The following is a 26,645-nucleotide window of genomic DNA, read 5'->3' on the forward strand; positions in this document are numbered from 1 at the left end:
TTATAATATGCTGCATAAGCTACCTGTATGCGTCTATCGTCGCTCGTAAAATCCTTCTTTATATTTCTTTAATGTACCTGCCTGATTAATGAATAAAATTACTACGCAGTACCGCAGCAATTTGCCGAGTGATTTTTCTCTCAAACAATTGGTTCGAATATGTTGGAATATGACATTTTAGCTGTTTTATTTATCGTCGATGGTTCACTTTATGGATATTTCCATCAAGTTGATGGTATTCTATCCGGGCAAGTTATTTGTTTAGGTGTTTTTGAACGTTGATCGGTTGACAAATAATGGTTGTTATGTCAATAACGATTGGTGTTTATGGTTACCAGAGAGGTATCTGTTTCTGTTAGGTAAATTACCGAAGTAAAAATTTGTAATGCCTTTGATTTAGAATCATCGTCATCTATTGGTTTGGTTTATCGAGCGCGGCTTTAAAAATTATTAAATTGTGTTCTTGCAAACGTTAGATTCTCTTGCTGACGTAAGTATAAACGACTCGTGCAATGACGTTGTACTATTCATAGGTGTAGGTATACGTACTATCAAGTAGGTAGTACTCGCGAATACGAAGGAAAATTTTCAGAATTTCACGATACAATTCGGCGAATTGGTGCATGTTGCTCTGATAACTGCGATCGTTGTTAAGTGGAAATTTAATTATGATTAATTGTTGACAAGATTTCGTGGGAAAAAATCGTCTGAAGACGAACTAGCTCGTATAGGTAATCCATACTTGGCGTTTGTTTGGCGGAATATCTACCTATACGTATGTTGAATTGGGAGGTATTCGATGATGCTGATGGAGGAACGTGTATTTCGCACATATACTCGTAGTCGACTCGAGACTCGAACGACCGTGTATTTCTGCTTGCAAATTCAATATGACGGTAATTACGATCAGGGGGTGATGCGGTGTATTAGCGAATTAGCCAGCCGAATTCGAATGCTTATCGATGCGTCAATTGATATTCAAATTTTTACGTCCTTGTCCATGCCATAGTAGCTTTTACGGTCGACAACGTTGCTGTATGTACGTATATACCTAATACTCGTACGATGTAACATGTAACGTTTTGCAAATACGCGAGAACCTGCGACTGCGACGAATTCCTGCACGAGTACACTATGACGAAGCCCTCAGGCCCTCGGGCCGAATACTATCAGGCTTTGCTAGACCGGTGTAGAAGCACATCGATGCAGCAGCCAGCTCATTGAAGATACAGATACGCTGTACAAGTCGATCGGTGTGCTCAGAGGAAACGTGGGCGACTCTGTACGAATTTATCCGCTCTTGCTCTTTTAACGATACGGCAGCGTTCTTGTTTGGTAATTTTTTTTTTTCGAACGCGATCATCGCACGAACATCTGTACAAACATGTGACTAAATTTTAAAATTTTTATTCGTTTACCTTGGCACGTCGGGATGGTATTGATCGTCGTGTAAATGTATACCAACAACAGGATCTATCCAAGCTTTTCTCTCTGTCTCGCTACCTGTACCTACGTTTATCTGCCTGCTAAGTGCTACCTATCTGCGTGCCCTGTGCTAGTTTGTGATTTGATTGTGAAACGCCATGCCATGCGCGAATATGTATTCAATCGTTCGTCTCACGGTAGTAGTGCTTTTTTGTAACATTTTCATCTACAATTAATGGAACCGCAAGATATGTGTGTTTGGATGATGACAAAGATCACCTCGATTATCAGCGGAGTTCCCAAAAAGAACAAGCAGAATGTATCCATGCACGCGCAAAACAGTTCGCGAATTGTGCAGGTAAGATGAACGAATGGTGTATTTGTTTGGTCTGGTGGGAGGGGAAGAGGCAGTCGTCAAAGTTTACCCGAAGGTTGCAGCTGCTGTAGTGCAGATTCCTCTGGTGGTGTGTTTTGCGGTCGTTGTGTTGGTGGGTGGGTTTATCAAATTCGGAGTTGTTCCTTTGATTGCGAAAGCTTTCTGAAGGGGTTTTGCTGGAGCCTTTTTCAAATGATAGCAAAAAGAAAAGATTATAATATGTAGAAGAAAGTTTCATAAAAATGAAAAAAATAAATTTAAAAACTATACGCAGATGGATGAACTTTTTGAACTTGGTGATATTGATCTTATCACGAGTGCATGATGGGAATGGGACTTTTAATTGCAATTTTGGTTTTTGCAGTTCCGAGTGTTTTCAACAAACATTTAATTCGCATGATTACCTAATGCTTTTCTGCAGAAGGTACATATTTTGAAATAAGGTGTATTACCTAATAGTGTTCAAACTGGAAAGCTGACCTTACCTGACATTTTTTATTTTTTCAATCCATGTATTCTTGAATGTGTTTTTAAAATTTTTCTCAAAAATAGTGAATATAATTTCAAGTCTATTATCGCAATTTTTACTATAAGTAAATCAAGTAATATGTTTTTTGATTTTAATAAATTGATTATAGGCCTAATTGAATCAGCAATGAAATGTGAAAATGTATCAGATCGTCACCTATAACCATTTGAACATTCTTTATCTCAAATTTTGAATTATTTTGTGATTTTTCTACGCATCAAAATGTTACCTATATTATTGATTCTCGTCAGTACCTGGTTCATTACTACGATCACTAGCAAAAGAAAGAGATCAAAGTAATGCGAGGAGAGCTCAATGCGAGTTCAAAAATAGTGAAACTGAAATTGGAACTAAAATTATATATTTGAGTTTCCCATCGCAGCCTCCATCAAAATCAGACTTTTGCAGTTATAAATCACTGGAGAAAGAGATAGCGAGAGAGAAAGAGGGAGGGAGGTGATCAAAGCAATTCATAGAGCTCATCATTCTTCGATGGAAACTTCTCGACGAGTAATTCTATTTGTTTCTGAAACGGTGAACGAGCAAATTCTGGTTTTTTGACTCCAAATTTGAAAAAAAAACTACTAAAATTAATAAAGATTGAAATGTTTTGGAAATTTTTTTTTCCAAATTTAATTTTAACCGCAAATTCAAAATTAAAATCTTTTTACTCGCATAGAGCGGAATATTTACCACAAAATAACAAATTTTTGGAATTATTCAAGCTTGCTCTCCTGAGTTTTTTGAATACATACCTACCTACTTGATACTTAACTCATTCGCTGTTGTGACTCGCTAGGATAATTCCTGAAATGAAGATGTAAAACCTCTTAATATTTTTATTTGTAATATTGTATGGTTTGGAAGCCAGTTCGAGGACTCCTCAGTCTTAAGCAAACGTTTGTCTCACACCCTTAGATTTGAATCAGACCGAGCCAGACAGAAAGGGCGTGTCCTCAAACACCGGTTACCAAATTTTCAGATGCTAAAATCATTTTTTAATTTTTGACGAATTTTTGAAAATTGAAAAAAAAACTGATTTTATGGCAACTTTCAACTTTTTTTTTGATTTTTTTTTTTTAAACGAACTTGATGAAAATTATTATTTTATTTAAATCCTCCTCCATCTTCGTCCATTCTAAAAACTGCCAGCTTTAGGCCATTCTGGAGCCTTTAGCGAGTTTTCAATTTTTTCCAGAAATTTCGAGCTCTTCTGCAAAATTTGAAAATTAACTTTAGCGTTTGAAACTTTGAAATTTCTGGAGAAAATTAAAAACATGCTGATAGCTCGAGAATGATCTAAAATTGGTAGTCACCAATGTTCGTGGAGGGGGGGGGGGGCTGAAATGAAATAATTATTCACACTGCAGGGCTCAGTAACCAAGTTACGTACTAAAGTTATTTAAAGCAAATTTTGATTACCTACTTTTTTGAAATATTGGTTACTAATGTTACTTTTTGTTCTTAAGTGCTCAAAAATTATAAGTACTTACTTATCTAAGTCTCTCTTTCTACAAAAAATCGCAAAATGGTTTCCTTTCGTCAAATTTACCAAAAAGTCTTGTTTCTTGCCAAAAATTGCTAAAAATTGTCGTTTTTTTCATCACTTTTCATTCAAAATTTCCCCAAAAATTTTGATCGTTTACTTACAAAAAGTTGTAAAAAAGTTTCGCTTTTTTGAAGAACATTGCAAAAAAGCATCATTTTTTGCCAATAACTGCCAAAAAGTCTTGCTTTTTTCCAAAAATTACGAAAATTCGTTTTTTTTTACCAGAATTGCTTGCAAGAAAAAATAATTACTTTTTATGATTTCCAGGGATTTAAAATTTTTGGCACCACCGTCGAAAACTCTTACATTTAACGAGCAAAAAATTAAATAAATAGAAAATGATCCTTTTTTAATGTTCTGTTTTTTTTTTGTGGTTTAAAGCCTTCGTAACAGGTTTTTGACCCCGAGAAGCAGTTTGTTCAATTTTAAATTTTCGAAGAAATTTTCTCAGAAATCGAGTTTAACTTAATTAAATTTGATTTTTCAAAATAGTTACGTGGTGAATTCTTAGGCCTTATGATCTCTTGTGAATAAGAGAAGATTATGCTTTTCATTCCTTCATAAAATTATTGTAATTTTCTTTTACGAGTATGTGTTTTATTTTTCAAAATTGTTCGCCTCCTCTCTTACTCATTTGTTAAATTCGTACAAATAACCTTGAATCCAAACTCTTTATCTTGTTCTTAAAATAGTTTATTGTATTCTGTTATCATTGTTATCATTGTTCTTACCTCATCACACTCATTTTTTAATCGATTTTATTTTTCTTCGTTTAGGTTTCCTTCTTATCACGTGGTTTTCGTGTTGTTTTTTTTTTACAGTTTGACGTCTTTAATAATTATTTATATGTATTTCATTTGGTTCGCTTATTGCGGTTTTGTTTCATTTAGGCGATAAAAAAATTAAATTGAAAACTCAATGAGGTGAACAGATTTCCAGATTTAATGAGATGGATATTGTTTTGCCGAATTTCTGGATATTTTTCCCTATTCGTTGAAAAAAAAGATAGGAGGTAGTGTGTCTTCGACAGAGAAAATCGATTAATATTTTTTAATCGATATTTTTTTCTCGTTTATTTTGGTTTGGTTAAACTCATCTCATTTTATACCTATTTTCTTTGCATTATCAGTAAGGTACGTCTTCGGATTTCCCTATTTTAAGTGGGAAGAATGATTGCGTTCCATTAATGTGTTTTGAAAAATGGTATTACTTAATGGCGCAGTTTGAAAACACTTTTGTATGATGAAAAGTTCATTTTATTCGATCATACGTAGTGTGTGCTCTTTTTCTATGGCATCTTTTCGTAAAAGTTCTGTAGTCGTTAGAAACAGTACCATTCTAATCAACGCTGTCAACTATGCCATACAATTGGTTACAGAAGCCGTTCAACGTATTCGTTAGAAACAATATCTACTTAAATGGTCAAAAATCGAATTCATTAGTAATAAGTTCATATTTTGCTGTTTCAATGGAATAAAAATCTTCGCAATTCCTCGTAAAATACTCGGCTATTTCCTGTCGTGTTTGTACAAATATTTCTATGTAGTTCAACACAGACGTCATTGCTTTTATGCGTACATTGCCGAAACGTCTTTATAGGTGTACCTATATCATAATCGTATAAAAATAGATGATAAAGAATTCCCCAGATTGGTAAATGGATCAAATTATGTATTGAAATTCGTATAGATTTACGTATAATAATAATGATGATAACGCATAATATAAACAAAATCTTTCCTCGAAACATACCTACGTAGTACGTAGGTAAATGCTGGTTAAACCATTTACTATATGCATACAATAGCTAATCTGAATATCCTGCGGCTGCGGCAAAATGTAAACAGACACACGTATCTATTTGGGAAATTTCAGACTAAATTTAATTTACACTTTATTTAATATTGTACGAATGCAACAAGGAAAAGTATCTATTCGAAAATCGTACAGATGGCCATTGAAATTCACGTTACTTTTCCTTGAAATATTAAACGAGGAAAATACTCGTGTATTTTCATTCATCGAAAAAAAAAAGAAAAGAAAAAAAAGGTCAAGGATACCTGTTTCGGTTTTTTTTTTGGGAGGAAAAAATAATGAGTACGCGGTTATTATGTTATATTTTTGGTATTCGACCGATTTGGCATTTGAAAATATAGTAAGTATTATGGTGCCTTAAAAATACGCCGCTAATTCAACTAACTTAATTTTATTCTTCACGTTTAATTTACTGCGACTATGGTTCTTGGTCAGTGAAATAATTATTCTGTCTGGGTTATTAATTAATGAGAATACTTTATCATTGTTTCATTTTATTTCTACGTTGTGAAGTCCGATGCGTATTATATTATTGGCTGTGTTCTATTTGTATGTACTTTGAGATTACCTATCGATGAAATTACCATCGATTTAAAAATCAATTTGAAGAATTATTGGTCTGGAAAACTATCATGATGTAGGTCGAGTTACGGTTTAAACCTGAGTAGTTATACCGTGAAATCGTGAGGTTGGAAAAATATGAGTTTCCCCTTACTCATTGGTTTCATTAGAACAGGCTTGAAGAGGGTGTAAAAAAAGAGCATTACCTACTGCAAAGAAGTAAACAAAATTGTTTGAGAAGAGAAAAAATAAATCTTAATTGTCTTACTTAGGTATATAGGTCTAAAATTTGGAAAAAATAATAAGTTTTAGTCTACATCTGTGTGATCTACATACATAATAACTACATACATATTTTTTTTCATAATTGCTCCTCTGAAAGAAGTGCCCAAAATAATTGTCGTTTGAAAGCTAAAAATGCATGTTTTGCTCATTTTTTTTGAAAAAATTTCAAAAAAATTCCATAAATAACCCTTGGTGGTGTCTAACTGTCTATCATGTCTAACATCCCTGCAAGTTTAAAAAAAAAACTGTTGAAAACTGCCAAAGTTGGAAATTTTTGAATGAAATTGCAATGGCGGATGATTTTTACTCGTATTAAATATTCATTTTCAACTCAAATGTGATTTAAATGATAAAAATCTAAACAAAAAAAATAAACTTGAAAGGTAGGAACCAAAAAATACCTATTTTTCAATGTTTAAGCCAAAGATCCAGGGATAATCATGAATTTGCAGTGTATGTATTTGTGATCCTGGCCTCTGTCAAGGTTGACAGAATGCAGTTTTTGGCACGTTCATTTGAGTTCATTTGACCTCCTTTGAGACTTTCATTTTTTCAAACTTCTAAAAAAAACTCAAAAAATTATCCACTTTCTGTGACCATGTTTCGAAGAAATCTGGAAAAATTTGTTTTTCAAGTTAATTTTTTAAATTTTCACAGTTGAAATAATTTTTTTACTTTTCAGATAGGGTGTTAAAATTTGGTCGGTCTGGAAAAGTCAGAGAACTTTGTGAAAAATTACTTCAAACGGATTTTTCCATTTCTCATAATGAAAAAATTTACCTTTGCTTTGATCAGGCAATTTTTTCAAAAATCGCTTTTGTCAAAAATTGCCAAATTCCCAAAAAGTCTTGCTTTTTGCAAAAATTTTTGAAGTCTTGCATTTTGTCAACTTATAAGTTATGAGTAGGTGTCATTGAAAAATCTTGCTTTTTACCAAATTTTCTAAAATGTTTCACTTTTTTGTTAAAAATGGCTAAAAAGCCCTGCCTTTTACTATAAAATTGTTGTCGAAGTTTGGTTTTCTGCCATAAACAGCAAAAAGTCTCGAATTGTCAAAAATTTTCCTTCTTTTTTTTTTTTGTAAAAAATTGCTAAAAATTGTGTTGTTTTTTGCATTCAAAAACTCTCACTCTTTTTCAAAAATAGTTCTAATGTGTCGTTTTTCGTTAGAATTGCTTTAAAAAACCCGTTTCTTCTGCTGAAATTGTCAAAAGTCTCGGCTAGAAATCGCGAAAATTTTTAATTTTCGGCCCAAAATTGTCAAAAAACTCGTTTTTTTTTCAATCAAAAAGTTGCAAAATATTTGTAGCTCTACTTTTTAGGCAAAAATTGGAAAAAGGATTGTTTTGGGAGTAATTGCCAAAATTTCCTGCTTTTTGCTGAAATTAAACCAAGTTTTTATCGAGTTTTATTTTTTGATTTTGATTAAAAACGAAGTTCTGTTTTTTTTTGGTGATTTTTTTCTGCATTAAAATGTATTGCCCATGTTTTATCATGCATCGATTGAGTTCAAATTTTTTATGTGTTATTTTCCCTTGGAGTGGCACCAAACTAGGGGGAGGGGGTCCCATTAAAAAACCAAGAAAATATTTCCCACCAAGTTCAAATAAGGGCCACCCTATTGAGCACACAGTCGTGCTTTGGAAAAAAAGGCACATCTGTAGACCTATTAACGATAATTGGCGCTCATGATGTTCAAATAAATTTGACCCCCCACCCCCACCCGATCGCATGTGTAATTCATTTTTCAATGATCTGGACAATTGGAGAAATTGGTCTGGAAAACCTGGAAAAAGTCAGGGAAAATCATTTCCGAATAAAGGTGGATACCCTGTTTGATTTTGTAAAAATTATGATCAAAACATGAACTTTGCCTTTAGGAGTGTCAAGATCCCATTTTGAGAGTAGATTTTCGAATGAGAGGGGAAAAAATTCCTCGTTGCAATTTTTCTAATTTTTAAGTAGCAGCTTTGACCAAATTTTAATTATTGATTTGAAATTTTCCATTAAAATTGTCTTTGAAACCTCGCAAACAGGTTCTCCATGAAGTCTAACCTGTCTCAAGATATGGGTCTTTGAATTTTAGCGGTATCACGATAGAAATTCAGCATCTCTTTGCAAACAGACGAACTAAAACAATTGGAACTTTATTGAGAAATTCTTGAAAATCTCAAACAAATCCTTCGAAATGCTCGAAATTTTTCATAAACGTAAGGAAAGAGACCCTCAAACTCAAAAATGAATCCTTTAAGTTTTTAACCCCCGCATGCCAGTAGTGCAAGCGTATCTGTCTGATATGTGATGTCCTCTACAACGATGAAGCATGTTTCCTCTCCAGGAGAAAACAGCGTGGTAGAAAAGATCCTACACCTGGAACAGGATTTCAGGAAGAGAAAACAAAACAAACAAAAGGAACATGCTACGAATGCATCCCTCCTTTAGTTGTTAATATTGTTATAATGATATCAGTTTAGTATACGAGTGTTTAATAGTAAGGCATACTCGTGGTAAAATGATACATTTTGTACGTACATGTAAACCATGAAGCGTGGATCATTTGAGTTTTATCTTGCGCACGTATCGGGTGATTTTTTGTTCACATATGATTTCACCATGCAGGACGATGAGGTGTTCGATGAAATCACGGTGAGTAATCAGTTGAAATTTCTATACGCTTGAAATTTGAGCAAGATGCTGATGCCGTCGGCTACGGATTTCTGCGCTGCAAAAATTGAGCCAGATTTTAACTAGGATAGTTAAATAAACAAATAAAAACCGAGGTCATCCCGAAACTACTAAAATTCTGCTGCGACGATGTCACGTTTTTTTTATTTTCCCATCATTTTCGATTTAATCTACGATTGTACGAAATGAAATTTTTTTCAACTGCCGTTTAGTAGGGGGTTTTCATCGTATAGTTTTTAGTGTTGTTTATTTTTTTTATTAAATCGAAAAAATTATACATAAATGCGAGTGATAATTACGGGAATTTACTAATATAGAGTTAATTGCACGATTAATAATTGGTTTAGATAATCGCGATAATTGATTATCGGGTTTAATTCGGGTGCTAATGAGATAATTGCCGTTTGATTTTCACCTTGGGGTTATAGTATGTAGTTTTTAGTCTGCAACTGAAGCCTGATAAGTGAACTATTTTCTAAACATTTTCTTAGACGTTTTCTAATTTTATTACATAAGCCAATAAATGGGGGTTTCACCGACGACTCGACGAGGAGAGTTTCGTTGCAAAAGTACCTACCTGTAACAGATATCATCGATTTGATTCAGTTTATTGGAAACGAGTAGGTAAATATTCTAGTTTGAAAACTACGTCTTCAAATTTATATTGTCAAAGTTATAAGTGCATGAAGTATAGATTAGAAACACTACGTTATAGGTGACGCAAATGAAGGAAAATATTTTTGTTATATAACCCATTAAATTGTAAGTAATATGTTTCGTGCCAGTTGAATATTGATAACGCGTTTTTAAAAAAATTTGTCCTTATAAGTGTTGTCGTTCTTAACAAATTATGTTAATAAATGAAGCACTTGAAAAATTTCTTCTTTAAATCTGTACTATATTAGAATTTACCTATATATTTGCAAAACATAATTATAAGTATTTGTGTGTGAGTGAGGTTGATTTACGGTAACATTTTCTCAATCGAGGTAACTCTGTCAGCTCGATTAATCTTGGTCGGTGCAACTTGTTTTCGTTAGAAAGAAATGTGAAAAAATATGTATTACAGTTATCTTAAATTATTGTGCAAGGTATCTGCGTTAGCCTAAATGTCGGTTTCTTTCATCAAAGTGTGCGAATTATTGAGTGGAAAGTATATTACTGTTTTTTCTGCGAAGCAAATTATTATTGCAGCGAGTAGCATCAAACGTGGGAAATTTAATGGATTGTGAAGAGAAATTATTCGGACGAAAAGATACGGTTTAGGATTCATTGATGAAATTTACAAAAAAAAAAAACTTTTCAGGAAAGACAAATTCGTGAAATTTGATGAGTTTAAATCAAAATGAGGAAGATGCCAAAAATTTGAAATTATTTATGAGAGGAAAGTCTTTAATGATTTCAACGGAAGTTCAAATCGCTATGGAAGGGCCAAAAGGAATTTTTGGGGATGTTGTCGACCGTAGTTGCTCAACTTTACTCACTTTTGGCTCTTCCAGAGCAGTTTAAAATTTTGGGAGAAAATTAAAAATTCACTAAAGGCTCCGAATGGCTTAAAAATGCACCAATTTGGTAAATGTTCACTTTTGACTCTTACAGAACAATTTGAAATTCCGAAGGAAAATTAGAAACTGGCTGAAGGCTTCAGAATATTTCGAAAATCGATATTCTCAAATAAGAATTGGCACAGCCACATTTGGCCCACTTTAGAACCTGTAACGAGTTCCTAGTTCTTACTTGGAAAAGACTAAAAAAAACTTCGGTACCACGGTACCTATACCTTTACCTACATATGGCTTTAGTTTGTGCTTATTAAGAGCTCTTTTGTCAGTTTCAAGACGTATCGCAAAGTTGCAGAGGACTTTGGATCTTTCCAGGGCTATTAGAAACTTCTGGAGAAAATGAAACACTTGCTGAAAGCTCCAAAATTCCCCAAAAATGGTACATATCTTGGAGCTTTAGTATTGATTGAAACAGAGTAATATTATAGAATCTTATAACAAAAAAGTTGGAAAAATTTACCAAAATGAAAGCTTTTTGGATTGAAAAAAAAAAATGTTGATTCAAAAATGAACTAGAAAATACGCAAAATTTTGAAAACATGCGTTTTTAATCTAACCTGGCCTCATACAAATTCGAGTTTGTAGCAATGTGAGTGATTTTGATCTCCGCCAAATCCGAATTTCATAATTTCTAGTTTATCTGTATTTCGATTTTCTGCATGAATTTTCAAAGTCCTACCGAAGAAATGAAAATTTACTTTAGACCAGGGTATCTAACAGGTAGTGCAAGTAGTGAAAGTAGTGAAAAAGTAGTGATTTTTAAAACGGGTAGTGAAAGTAGTGAAAAAGTAGTGAATTTTGTTAAAAAGGTAGTGAAAAAATGAAAAAATTCAAATTCGTTCTTTTTTTCTCGATCTATTCCGTAGAAAAGAGCTCATTTTTCGACTTTTTTAGAGCTTGAATTACACATTTTTGAGAGCTTTTGCCCTCGCTTCGCTCGGGCTGTTTACTCTTTTCCCCCATAAACAACTATTATTCAAATTCAAGAAATGTTCAAAGTTTGAATGAAAAAAATGAACTCCTCCCTGCTCCTGCATGAAAAATAATTTTTTCACTTCTCGAAACATGAATTTTTGAAAGTTTCTGCCCTCGCTTCGCTCGAGCTCGTTTGCTTTTTTTTCAATTTTGAATTTTTCAAAAAAAAAATCATTTGAACCTCAAAATTTTGAAGCAAATTAAGTAATAAACTTCTTATATAACCAATTCATCACACTAGAAAATCATCGTTTTTTACGTTTTTTTACGTAAACTTATGTTCCTCCCTCTCGAAATTAAAAATTTGGTTTGTTAAATATTTGCCCAATTTCATTACTTGAGCAAGAAACCTTTTTAACGTGAAAAAAAAATCAAAAATTGAAATGATTAAGTTATATTTTCGACATCCGCTTGCTTGAAAAAAATCTTGAAATGTTGAAGACATTGGAAAACTAAAAGCGAAAAATTCTAATGTAAAATGTTGCCTCCCCCGGCTCCTTTTCTTTATAAAATCTCTAATGTTTAAAAAATGTCCTGCTAAAGTCCTGATTTTTTATTTTGAAATTTTATTTGACACCTTGTGTTATAACGAATGTATTTTATTTGTATTATTTTTTTCAATAATTTTGATTGAAATTACGAATTTTCTTCCAGTTTCAATTTTTTTAAAAATTATCACGTGAAAAATTTGACTTTGTTAATTTTTTGTGTGGGGGGGGGGGTGGTCGAGTGGATGGCATTCTGAAAATTTGGTTGAAAAAAGGTAGTGAAAAAAGTAGTGAAAAAGTAGTGATTTTTTCAAAAAAAAATCCGTTAGATACCCTGTAGACGAGTTCAATCTGAAATCCATCGTTGCAGCGAATTTTAGCAAGTCATCTGATGTGATGATTTCTCTCCAGATTTTGTATTTAGAAAATATGTAATAAAAGTATTGAAAATGCCAAAGTGGGTTTTTGGGTTTTTCAAAAGCAATTTCAATTTAATGAGCCAATTATTTTGAGAGAAAATTTTTTATTGGTTATCAATCATTGTAGCGTATTCAAGGAGATAAACCGGGCATTTTTTCGATTTTTTTGCCGGTGCTGTAGGGCTTCAAAGTTTTCTAAAATGACCGAAAATGGAAAATTTTAATTGCAAATTGCTCCGGTTGTACGTGGTATAAAATTTTGAACTTTTTTTTCAAATTGTAGTACTTTGAGCGGGTAATTGACGAATGATGTCAAAATCAGTATTGCCACTTTCAAAAACCTAAAAAAATCGATTTAAAAACTTGAAATTTGAATATAACCTTGATCTCGGCGAGTACAAATTCTGAAAAAATGCTCAGTTTTAGTCCTTTTTATGTACATAGAATAACATATCAAAAAATTGGACTGGGTTTTTTTTTCATTTTCGAAAAAAAAAATTAAAAGTTTAGCACTTATTGCAAAAATACCATCAGAAACCTAAAAAAAATGAATATTTTTGCACTTTTGAGATAGTTCAGCAGTGTGTAGACGAACATGTGAAAAAAGTTCCCCTCCCTCTGAGAAATGTTATTTTTCGTGCTTTAATTTTAACCCTTTGGAGGTTCTCTAGGTTTTCGGGTTAGAAAATTGAAGTGCCTTAATGAGTGTGATAGGGTACCTCGCCCAATTGGCCAAACCACAAAAAAGTCGAGCTTTTGATGAAAAGTTTTATAGGAAAATGAAAGTTTCCAAAAAACACAAATGTGACATTTCCTAAAAAAAAATTGAATGTATGCAGAATTTTTTTTGAAAAAATGAACCAAAAACATGTGTCAAAAACATTGAACAAAAGCACTCTTTCAAAAAATGAAATAAAAATTGAATTGGAAAAAAATAAAAAAACAAGGTTGAAAAAAAGTCATCTGGCAGTTCACAAATTCAGCGAGAATCAAATCTTGTTGGCAAAAATGCCTTTGTTTAAAGCATGAAGAGAAGAAAAATCTATGTCGCTAAGAGAGGATTTTTTATCAAGTCATAAAATCTTTTCGGAAATCGAGCCGAAATATGGGACAAAATTTAGCGAAATTGCGAGCTTTCTGGCAGGAGGTAACTAATTATAAAAACATTTTCGCCTTTATTCACGAGATGTAGCATAGGATTTTCTTTCATTTTGGGAAAAAATGAGTATTTTATCACTTATTGGAGTATAGGAATATGAAGATGAAGATGAAGAGAAATAGCAAAAATAGTAAATAAAAATCCAAATTCATCTACGAGTTCAGTCTTTCATTTCGTTTACGCTGTGGATTTGTGTTTTTGTTCACTATTTCTCTTCATCTTCATATTCCTATACTCCAATAAGTGATAAAATACTCATTTTTTCCCAAAATGAAAGAAAATCCTATGCTACATCTCGTGAATAAAGGCGAAAATGTTTTTATAATTAGTTACCTCCTGCCAGAAAGCTCGCAATTTCGCTAAATTTTGTCCCATATTTCGGCTCGATTTCCGAAAAGATTTTATGACTTGATAAAAAATCCTCTCTTAGCGACATAGATTTTTCTTCTCTTCATGCTTTAAACAAAGGCATTTTTGCCAACAAGATTTGATTCTCGCTGAATTTGTGAACTGCCAGATGACTTTTTTTCAACCTTGTTTTTTTATTTTTTTCCAATTCAATTTTTATTTCATTTTTTGAAAGAGTGCTTTTGTTCAATGTTTTTGACACATGTTTTTGGTTCATTTTTTCAAAAAAAATTCTGCATACATTCAATTTTTTTTTAGGAAATGTCACATTTGTGTTTTTTGGAAACTTTCATTTTCCTATAAAACTTTTCATCAAAAGCTCGACTTTTTTGTGGTTTGGCCAATTGGGCGAGGTACCCTATCACACTCATTAAGGCACTTCAATTTTCTAACCCGAAAACCTAGAGAACCTCCAAAGGGTTAAGAATGAAACATATTTAAAATATTTCGCTGCCCTTTTAAACAAAAGTAGGAACCTAAAAAATTGATATTTTTACATTTTTGAAATATTTCACCAATATGTAGACGGACATGTGAAAAAAATTTCCTCTCCCACCCCCCCCCCATTTGTTTTGCTTTTAAATCATTAAAGGTATTGTTTTACCCTCCCTTGAAAAAATCCTGACTGCAAATAGAAACAAACATCGAGTGAAATAGTTGGACTAGAATTCGGGATTATGACTCGTCAGTCATTACAGGTTCAAAATTTGAGGTTTTATTTCTTTCTGAAGGCTGATGGTTCACGAAAGAGTCAAAAAATTTTATCAAGCACAACAATTTCTGAACTTGATTCTGGCTGCAGCAATAAATTTTTTGAAATTTAGTTCATTGAAGTGTTTCAATGTATACCCCTCTCGTCACCTCGTCACCTACACACTTTACTCTAAAATATTCTCGTATATTGGTATCTGCAGACATCCGAAAGGAAACATTGATCGTCGGTCAACGCCTTCGCTATTTGAATGGCAATAAGGTCCGATAATCTCGAGCAGGTTTTTCTCTTCTACCGTGTATCCGCGATATCAATCGCACGCCGCGGTGAAAACGCCGTTTAATAAATCCGATCAAACGTAAAATATTTATGAAAATATCGCGAGAAATCTGAATGTTTAATATATCGATGATAAAAACTAGGAACGTTGTTGGCAAATTCCACCATCCACAATTCCACACGCTCTTTGATTTAATTTGCATTATTAATCTTCAACATCGAAACGTGCCGTGTATCGATGGTCTGTACAGTGGAAAAATTTGCATCTGATTGGATGATGAAACATGATCGCATGAGGCATCGAGTCTCGAGCTTGGAAGCTCTGATACTCTGCCTCGCGAGGACATCGTGTGCTTAATTGATTAATTCAATGAAGGGGAGGGGGAGATTCGTGAAGATTTGACATACCATCGGAGAATTTCGTTTTGCAGATCTGGTTGTATGGATTTGAGTTTTGAGTATGAGGATATGGATACTCGATATGGTATATGAAATCGCATCGATATTATTATAAAAGAATGGCCTAAGGCGAAGGCGACGGCGACGAAGCAAGCCAGGCAGTGTACCTACACGGGTATTTGTAAAAAGAAAAGAAAACTAAACTGGAGTGTTTTCAATACCTATAAAGAAATGTGAGCGCGGTCACGTGGTATCGCATTGACGTCAATACTGACCTTTAGAGTTTAAAATAACGCTTCTTCGGGCGTATAATATGTTATAATATTTGTACGATGCGCGACCGCGACGGCCGGCGAAGTATGGTAGGGAGGTTGGTAATCCTTGTTCTTTGTCACTGTATGGTGTATAAATGTGATTTGGACCGGTATATTATACTACCGATGGTGTATTGTGAGTGTACACTGTACACTTCTACCTACACTAATGTGTATACAGAAGGGGGTAATAAGTGGTGTGAAGAAATCAACTAATCGTATTACTGGAATGCTGCATTACGACGACGACGATCGTTTTGCTAATGATGGGAATCCGATTCTGATTCGCGAAAGACGCGTGTCAGCGTCACAATTATCCCTGAGAAGTGAACCGTCGAGGTCGGATATGTTTCCGTTTCCAAGTAATTAATCTATTCGGATGTGTCGACTATATACGTACGATTTCCTTTTGTTTTCATTTTACAAAAATTGTGGAAAATTTCTGCTCAGGAAACGATCTCGAACTGGCACCATTCAAAATGGGGGTAAGGCTGATCTGCAACCAACATTTCATCTGCTAAAGTTACTTTTGTCTTCTCTTTATTTTAATTTTTACTTTTCTGTTGCTTAGAGAGGGGCATTTCAAAATCGAAAGGCCAGTTCTCGATTTTCGATCCCCTCTCCCTTTCCCTACAAATCGATGGAAACCACATTTCAGTTTGACAAAAAAGTTATAAAAAATGAGTTGTTCTGCAGAAAGTATTACGATGGATAGACTCAGGATTTGGGGTTCCAATTTGGTCAGCAGAGCACCAGCTTAGTGAGAAGGGTCCTGGAAAATCCACTTTTTTATTCTAAAAACCTATAGATTTTCTTAATCTTCTCACATCACATCAAAGTTGAATCGACAAAAAAATTAGAACCAATGAATCGAAGGAGCATTCAGAAATATACCAGAAGACAAAATTTCAAGTTCTGGGTTTAATTTTTCGATTTTAAGGCAGTTTGCTTAAATCAAAATTTGACTGGTGTTCCTCGAAAAAAATCAAAATTTGATCAAATATGTATACGGATTTAACAATACGTGGATTTTTGAGAAATTCTGCGAAAAAGGTGCAAATTAAATGAAATTTTGCGCTTGCAGACCTGAATTAGCTGCTCTGTTCATCAACTGGTCATTTCAATCGATCTCTGGACGAATGTTAAAAATCAGTTTGCGTATTTTTGAAGAGTGAAAATAATGATTCACAGAGTTGCCAAAATCATTAATCAAAATTGTGGACATTTTTGCGCGCTCCCAATGTAGGTAGGTAAGAGTACTGGAGAGAGAAAATTGTGAATAGTTTAGATGCTCTAAAATAATTCAAAATTGTTGTTTCTAAGCAATCGAGAGGAAATAAAATGTGATTCAAGTCGAGAAATATTTTTTGAAAATAATTTAAAAGTTGATGAGTCCATTAAAACAAGACGTCTATTGTCTACAAGTCATTCAAAAAATTACAAAATTCTTTCAAAAATCACCAAAAATCGAGAATTTTTAATTCAAAAAATCTTCTTTGATTCCCAAAAATGTCACTCATTTAAAGTTTAGGTGCAAAACTAAAAGAAAGAACTATATAGTCGAAGAAATTTTTTCTCCTTTCGAAATTTCTGTCAGTGGGAAACCATGAAGTTTTTTACTGTCAAGCAGAAATATAAAACGTCTTATTTTTAATTCAATTTGTCTCTATCAGATAATCAAAGTCATCAAAAAGTCATCTTTTTGGCCTAAAATTGAACTCAATTACCAAAAATTAGCCAAATATTCTCAAAACTAAATGATAATTTGTCAAAAATGCAGAAATTAGTATAAAAATTTTTTTGAATTAGATGAAAAAATTAGCATAGTTGAGAAAAATTGAGCGAAAATTGCTTGCAAATTTTTTGAAATGCCATTTATAAAAATGTTTAAATTGGCTAAAAATTTATGAAACACGTAAAAAATTGAGCAAAGTATCGCGAAAATGCTCAGGTTAGGAATTTTTTTTTGCAAAATCTCGAAAAAATGTATAATGAGTATCGAAACGAAATAAAATTGTAAAATGATCGTGTAAGAATTACAAAAATTGTAAAAAATTGGCAGCATTTCATTTCAGTGATAACTGTGTCATCAACTCTGAAAATGTGAAAAATCCTGACGTGACGGCATTTTTTCATTATTTTGTCAGTGATCAGAGCAAAAATTTATTCCTGCAAAAATTACCCATCAAAATTAAATTTAATACTTGCGTAACTTTGAAAAAATGTCATCCAAATGGGGAAATTTGGTCATTCAAAATCATCAAAAAGTCATCCTTTTTTATTTTTTCGATTTAGTAGACACCTTGTATGTATCATTTTTTAGCCAAAAAAATCCACAAAATGATATCATTTTTACGATAAACACAGTCCTGGCAAAATCACTTACAAAACAGCTCAAAGTTTTTGAAAATCGGTAATAAAAAATTGAACGACAACAAAAATTTTGGGATAGGTTATTACCTTCGTTTTGTTTTGTTTTAAAAATGTCAGTTTGAATGATTCCCTCGTTAGGTTTATAACATTAAACCAATCAATGAAACGTGTTTAGGTACACCGCATCCACCTTGACTACTTTTTTTTACAGCAAACAGTTTTGATTTATTCGGATCATTTTATTCAAAGAGTTTTTTTTTCGAAAATTCTACATCGACTCAAAATGATACTACGTAGGTAAGCCAAATATGCAGATAAAAACCACGAACTCTTATTTGATTTATCGTTGATCCAATTTCATTTCGTTAGGGATCGAGTTCTAAGGAATACTGCGATGATGAAATCTAGCTAGTTTTATTCGCAGTATCCTGAGCTACTAAATCGACGATGAAAAATTTCAACCGTAATTGAGAACGACTTATTGTGTCATAATTTCATTTTTGACCTTGGCGTAATCATTTCTGTCTCTATCGAGCCCGCAAATTGCCCAAGTTTTTCACCGTTACACCTGAAATAATCTTGTAAATTCAACATGTGCCGTTAATGTTTTACTAAACGAGGTTCACTGAGCTTTTAAAAAAAAATCTCGAATTCTTATTTATTTGGCGTTTCTTATCTGGTAACCTTTACGATGTACTGTATATGTATATCGAAATCTATCGTATCAAGGGGAGGATGAGTAATGGATTATGAAATAATATCGCCGTTATTTGCATCCAAATGTGAAGGTTGCCGAAGTGAAAAGGTTCTTGGCATGTGTTTTCATCTCCTATGGGATTTATCTTATTGGTCATTGGCATCCCGAAGCCGCAGTATGTCTGGGACGCCTCTCTGAGGTTTTACTTTTTTTTCAACTTATATTCTGTTTTATTCCACTATTTTATTCTTGTACAAATAGCTCATGCGGTGTCGTTATTTTTAAATTAGGTTTTCTTTCAATGAAATATGTGGTGGAATGTCGCTGTCGTCTAATCTAGTATATATATAGCTGAAGTATGGGAAAAAGAGTCGAACGATTATTGAGTTTAATTAGTAGATGACGTGAAACTATCAGAAAATTATTAGAAGAGTACCGTGAGAAAAATCAACAAATGCCACTGCGAGATATTTTGTAGCGAAGAATGGGTGATTACGTTAACGAGGTGTTGAATACGATAAAGAGTGAATTATCGTATTATTGGAAAAGTATAAAATGAATTTTTTTCCACGAATAAACCAATAATAATGAAATTATGGAGGGTTGTTCGAATGTTTTCCACACTTCGGTAGATAATCAATTTATGTTTCTGAATTTATGGACTACCTTTTGCTCAACTTCGTGGAAATACTTAATGGGAGGGGGAGAGGAAGAAGGAGATGGCATTTACTGAATTAAAATTTGATGAAGATAATGGAGAAAATTTAATCTACGAGTAAAATTGGGTTCATTTTATCTCAAAAATAAAACTTGTTCTCTCAAAATTTCGTTCAAATGAACTAAAAAAATTGACTCTGCTTGAAAAAAAAATTATTTCTCGAAAATTTCATGTTAGATAGGTGAATGGATGTTAAAGTGTACGTACCTTATTCTACAAAATCGGAATTTTTCACCTCCAACCCCCTAAAGTCATTACCCTCGTTTAAAGGGGGAAAACTCGTATTTAATGCTAAAAAAGCTATGAAAAAGCTCGGTTTGATGAACCAGTTACAATAATTGTGAAAAGGAGAAATGGGGAAGGGGTAAAATCTGATCATATTGATTTAGAAATATTTAACATTCTTTTTCTTCATCATCATCATCATTTTGTATCCGGGTCTTTCTGTACAATTTTCTAGAAAATTTTGGTCATCATTTCAAAAGAGTCTTGAAAACTAAATACCCACACAATAGAACTCGTCAAACATAATTTTGTTCCTAACATTTAACTGACGTTTATACAAGAATACGTTTTTAAATCTCCTTAAAATATCTATTACATAATAATTCGCTCAAGTCAAACAACTCCGATGATCGAAGAAAATCACGAATTCCCCAAATCCAGGCGATTTTCCGCGAATTTTTCATCGTTACAAAAGAAACCACTATATTAGATTATTATAATAATGGTATAAACGTTCGCTGAAAAACTCGATAGATCATTGAATTGGCGCGCACGAGTCTTTTACAATGTTATGGTCGAATCGACTTATAATGAACCGGTTTAATTAGACTACTGGCGCTCTGCGTGTACTTTTTTGCCGCCTCGATATCACACTATGCATAAGCGAATACAATGTTAGAGACGTGAACTTTGTTAATTAGGTCGTTCGCGGAATGCCGAAAATTGAAAGTTTTCCTTCAAAGTCCGGTTTTTTACCTTTTTGGTCGAGATAACGAACTCGACGTAGGCAGCAAAATTCGACTTTATCGTGCCAAATATTGCGATTTTTCAGTGCTCAACGATATAGGTGCGGTTTTCCTCAGGGTCTTTTGAAGCTTTTGAAAAATATTCAAATTTTTCAAGACTTTTTGGTCCACATTAAAAGCTTGAGGATAAAAATTTGTATTTATGGATTTGATTTTTTTAAGAATCGTTTTCATCTTTGGTCTTTTCAAGAACGTTTTTTAAAACAATGCTAACCTTAATTATTCAAAAGAAATACTGAAAATAATTGAGGGGGTGGGTTGAGTAAATTTTAATCGATCTACCTAAGTATTTCCCATTTCGTTTTTGTTGAGAGGGGGGAGGGGGGTGGCATAAAAACAGAAAAAATTAAGGCTACCTATATTTTGATATTTTAAGTTTCTACAGCGGAAGAGGAGGAGGGCGAAACACTGGTAAAATTTTGAAAAAAATTTATCACATCTTTTTGAGGTTATTTGGCAACAATTTTTTGTTATCTTATGTTACATTAATTTCAAAAAATTTGAAAATGTAGTCGCTTTTTCAGTAAGTAGGTAATATATGCCCATATGATTTATCTAATATCTAGTAAAATACATAGATTAAATTGCAAAATGACGTCCGCAATGTTTGCGTAATTAGGTCGACATTGCAACGGTTAAAGTAAAATTTACGACCTGTTTGAAATGTACATAGACCCACCACCGTTCGCTTTATCACGTATTTGAACGAACTTTTTGCTCATTTGAAACGGTTTCGAATGAACATGAATTTTGGCCGAATTTGTTTTTTCGTCGTCTTGCCAGTACTGTATGAGAAAAATCAGGCTACATGGGATAAATTTAGATTTTTTGATCCCTAGAATCCATCGTACTTATACTTACTTACTACTTAATTACCATATTCGGAGTAAAATCTGATACGTACTCACTTATCCATAAGTATTTTATTTACTAATAAACATCGTTCTAAGAATTGAGTAATTGATTCGGAGGAAATCGAAGAAATCAGAGATGGTGTAATATTCGATTAAGCTATAGTTTTTTTCAACTCCGTTGACTTTAAATGAGGGTGATGAACACATTTTGAAAACCAAAAATTCACAAAGATTTAAATTAAATTTGGCCTTTTAAAATTATGGATGGTAAGATTCTCGTTTTTTCGATTTGTGGGATCATTAAACCCCTCCTGTGATCAAAACACGAGCTGCTAAAATTCGTGAGCTAATCTCATGAAGTCATGAATTATCGTTTATTAAAATTTTCCTATAATTAACTACAATGACGTATTTTTAAAACTACAATATACCAAAACTTGAATAATCGACTTGAAATTAGTTCAACAAGTTCTCTCAATCCTTGCTAATTCCTTGTTCAATTTGAAGAATTCGGTGTTTCTTATGAAATTCTTTTGAGATTGTGAAATACGTTCGCACTTGACAGGAAATCACTTTGTGATGTTTCCAAAAAATTTTGGTCAGTGTTTTTTAAGAATATGATGTCATTGCCACACCACTTTTCACTTCTTCAGAAATGATTTTCTAATATTAAAACGAATTTTAGCATAGAATAAGTATTTCTGTTAAAGTCTGAATTGACTTGCAAAAATAAATTTTTTTAGAGATCTTCTTCTTTGGAAACTTTTGAAAGCAGATAAAGCATTAAAATAGTCTAATGACAGCATTCGAATTTTCGTGCAGATCAATGACCGTTTTGTCAAGTTAATGTTCAATTGCTCATCTTCGACCGAGATGGATTTGAATAGGTACGCAAATTTCAGATTTGCCGTTATTACCGTCGTATTGTTTTGAGAATTTATAGAATAAGGTCGAACGTTTATCATTGAAAATGAAAATAAATCGATTATTTTCTTAAATTAGCCTTATATTGTCGCGTTGCTGGGAAAATTATAATTTTTAACGATGTCTCATCAATGCATAATGATTGCTAAAGAACGTGACTCGTGTCACGTACAGGTAAGCTGCACCGGTGTGCGATGAAATTTCTCAACAACATGTACCATCAGCCATCGAATCGGTTATGAAAAATAATAACTTTTTCGATCGTGTCGATGGTCGATGATCTTATACCCCAACCTCTTACGTAGGACATTTATATACACTTTGTTTAATTATAGTAGTATACGTGAACAGGTCGCGTATATCCAAATTATACTCGTACAAATGAATCAGTCATTTCGAAAACCCCATAAATCACCATTTAAGGGGTTTTTATGTTTTTCACTGATTCTGATGGTGCTTTGCGAGCTCTATCGGATAAAGTTGGAAGGTAGCTCAAAAGTGCATATTTCAGCGTTTGTCATTTCGAAAACCCCATAACTCCTGCATTTACAGGGTTTTTGAAATCATTTTTTTATAAGACAAACAAAGAACATTATATTTCATGAACATCAACGTAATTTAATTTTTTGATTTATGCCGTGAAATGGATAACATTTTTGTTGCTTCTTTATTACATTATATTAATTGAGTCGTAGATTGCAGGTAAAACTTCAATAAATGAATGAAAATCCATACTCAATCATTTTGGGTATTGTAGTTACTGGATTTTCTAGGATTACGTGTCACTTTTCAGGTTTTAAAAAAAAGTCATTTCGAAAACCCCATAACTCCACATATTTCACAATGGAATTGCTCGCAGCCTACAAAACTTCAAGTTCTGGTAAAGGTACAGAAATATTTGTAATCATAAGACCTATCGATTACTGCACAAGTTTACTGTTATACCATGAAAATAAAGCGCACAAACAGTTTTTTTCATTTCCTGAAAAATTTTAAAAAGGTTCAGAATGGGGTTTTCGAAATGACTGATTCAAATATAAACCATCCGCCAGGTAACTTATTGGTGCCTTACCGACTTACCTGTGCTTGTAGGCTTGTACCTAATCAAGTTGTTATAAAATGTTACACAGACGTTTTGTGTGGTGAAATCGCGTAAAGTGACTAGGTATGCTTTAAAGGTGTATACTGTATAGGTATCTTCGGCGAGGTACCGTAGCGTTGATAATGTTAATGGACTATTAAAATTGTATGCAGTCAGAACATTGGTTCATTCGTCATTTTTTTTTCTTTTTATCTGCAATCATTTCCTTTTTTTTTCAAAGCCTCCTGTAATGACGTCAATTGGACAGAATCGAACGATTTCTTCAGAACAGTGTACAGCGAATCGAAACCTCACACGCAAAATTTCTTATCCGTTCGACTTTCTTTTGTGCATTGGAAATTTCCCCTTTCGTTCTGATGCGATCGCGATGCTGCCGATGCCACAGATCGACTGATTCTATCGCCAGCTAATTTATCTCGTAGAATCATGTTGCGATGTATTCATAAAATGATTAAATCGTTTTACGTCAATGGTTTACAATCAAATTCATACTTCCGGATAGTCTGAATATTATCTCGTTCGAACGGTAATGATTGTCAGTAAATGACTCAAATCATCCTGTAAACTGGATTCATCATCCCGGAATTGCTGTTTTGTAACACGATAGTATAAAAACATCGCGAACTACGTCGTAGTAAAACCGTGGTATTTTGAAAAAAAATTAAAAACTCAATTTTTTTGCAAAATTGAAAAATTCTCAACATGCTGAGGTAGGTCCAACAATGTGCTAGATACACATTCGGGAAGATATTGTGGCGATACGCGAGCGAAACGTCAATTGCAAAAAAACAAAGTACCGAGTAATGGAAAAAAAAATGCCATGAGCATGTCATGGCAGAAATGGGTTTTTGAAGACGTTAATTCTGATTCTTATTCTGAAAGACGGCTAACGCATTATTAAAGCTGCTGGGCTGCTTTATAGGGACAAAATTTCATAGAAACTTAGGGATCCGGCATTCTTTTGAGGGCTGAGTTTTGGTGTTGGGGACAGCCATCAGAACAAGGATCAGAGCATTTAAAAACGAGTATTTTTGATACCTACCTACCCGTAGGCAATGTTACATTTTCTAAAATTTTGAGATCTTCACCTCCTTCTCCGCCCCTTTCCTGTGAACTCATTTTCGATTTTGAAGTGAAACATTTTTCAGAATCAGAATCCAATGCCTACTGTACTCAATACTCATGGGTCATTCTAAGTCAATTTTACCAAGAAATGGTGAGGGGGGTCGGCGATTTTTTTGAAATTTTTCCTGTGGAAGACCTTCCGAAGGGATGACCAATGGCGCAAATCGCAGCCCTCTAGCCCTTTTTTAAAGGCTGCTAAAGAGTGTCAAAGATTTCAGTGAACTTGAATATCATCCATTTCAGCAGTGGATTACTCGATAATCGCAATACCTACAAAAGTGTAATTTTTTCCAATAGTTAAGGAGGTTGAAAAGATTTTTGGTAATATCATAAAAATCAGTGTTGACACTTTTTTTCGTACGAAAAATTAGCTCGAAAAATTTCAAAACGTAGTTTTCATATCATTCCGACTCTCAAAAATTCTCAAAAAAATATATTATGGACAACTTTTCATGCTGAACAACATATTAAAAAATTAGGATGGTATATTATTTCGTAAAGTCAATTTTAAAAATTTGAAAGTTTGCGAAAAAATTCGATTTTTTGATTTAAAACACGAAAAAAAGTTTTGATTGGTGAAGTTGACTCGTTTGACCCCTATTTTTACGTATCCGTTGAAAAAGTTGAAAACCCCCTTCCACTCGATGAAATGAACTCATCACAAAAAAAATCAAAATTCTGAGTGAATTGAAAAAATAAACGAATTTAAATTTTTTTGCCAAAAGTGTAATTTTTATCAAATTTCTCATGAAATACGTCAGTAAAAGGACAAAATAAGAGAACTGAATAAGTTTAAACTTTTTTTGATGTTTGGAATTGAAAATTGAATTTTTTCGAATTTTGATTTTTTTGTGATGAGTTCATTTCATTGAGTGAACGGGGTTTTCAACTTTTTCAACGGATACGTAAAAATTGGGGACAAATGGGTCAACTTCACCAATCAAAACTCAGATTTTTGATACAAGCTCTCTAAAGTTTTCCATATGACTCTGAAAAAAAAAAAAAAAAATTATAAATACATGTGACCTGTTTTTTGTTACTTTTTTAAGGGCACGCTAATTCTCGAAAGTTGTAAAAAAAATTGATTTTCGCCTTATTTGTTTGAAAAGTTCGCTGTCTGTTCCAAAGTTGCCTAACAAGAATCTTGTTTTTTTGTCAAGCTTACCTATAAAGTTCTGTTTTTTTGAGCCAATTTCCTCTAGTCAAAAAGTGTTAATTTTTGGGAAAAAATATTGAAAAGCGTCAATTTTTGATAGAGTAGTCAAGAAGTATCCATTTTTGACTCACTTTTCAAAAAGTGTCCGTTTTTGTCAAATTGTCAAACAGTCCTGTTCTTGCCAAGTTTTTTCAAAAAAATTCTATGTTCGCCGAAATTTTCAAAAATTTTTCCTTTTTTGTCAAAATTGTCGAAGTGTAAATTTTAGGCGCGTTAACAAAAAGTTGTAATATTTTTTCGTCAAAATTCTCAGGAAGTACATAGTTTATTGATAAAATGGTCAAATGATCGTAATTTTCACCAAAATTGCTGAAATTGGTGCTTTTTTGTCAAGCCATCCTAAAGGCATTAATTTTTGCCTTGTCTGCCTAAAAAGTCCTCTTTTTGTTTCGAAGTTTGCCAAACAGGAAGTCCTGTTTCTTACAAAATTGCTTAAAAGCTTTTTTTTTGCCAATATTTGGTTCTTCCTTAAATTCTCTCATTTTTCAGTTTTAATGGCAGTTTTTCGATATTTTTGAAATTTTCTTTGGGGGCATAAGTTCCTTTACAAAACAGCCCTGATTAGTCTATTTCTAGCATTTTCTTAATTTCGGTATTTTTTTGAACGATTTTCATCATATTTTTGATAAATAATTTCGATAGCCTAATACAAAATTCGATTTTAA

The 26,645-nt window shown here is 33.0% G+C and overlaps 1 protein-coding gene across 3 annotated transcripts in view; it reads left to right on the forward strand.

Annotated features, from left to right (window-relative positions):
• The window catches only part of IP3K1 (inositol-trisphosphate 3-kinase-like protein), a 116,882-nt gene that overhangs the window by 20,522 nt on the left and 69,715 nt on the right, over positions 1 to 26,645 (forward strand). Inside the window, exon 1 of one of the 3 annotated variants that reach the window (XM_065358425.1) lies at positions 1,249 to 1,783. The exons of 1 other annotated variant lie outside the window; for it this stretch is intronic. In XM_065358425.1, coding sequence (XP_065214497.1) covers positions 1,661 to 1,783 — 123 coding nt within the window. In that variant the 5' untranslated portion in view covers positions 1,249 to 1,660. Of the gene's footprint in view, positions 1 to 1,248; positions 1,784 to 9,138; positions 9,187 to 26,645 lie in introns of those variants that run through there. One more of the 3 variants, XM_065358426.1, reaches the window with a different exon arrangement.

Source organism: Planococcus citri, chromosome 3 (genome assembly GCF_950023065.1).
Source record: "Planococcus citri chromosome 3, ihPlaCitr1.1, whole genome shotgun sequence".
NCBI lineage: Eukaryota > Metazoa > Arthropoda > Insecta > Hemiptera > Pseudococcidae > Planococcus > Planococcus citri.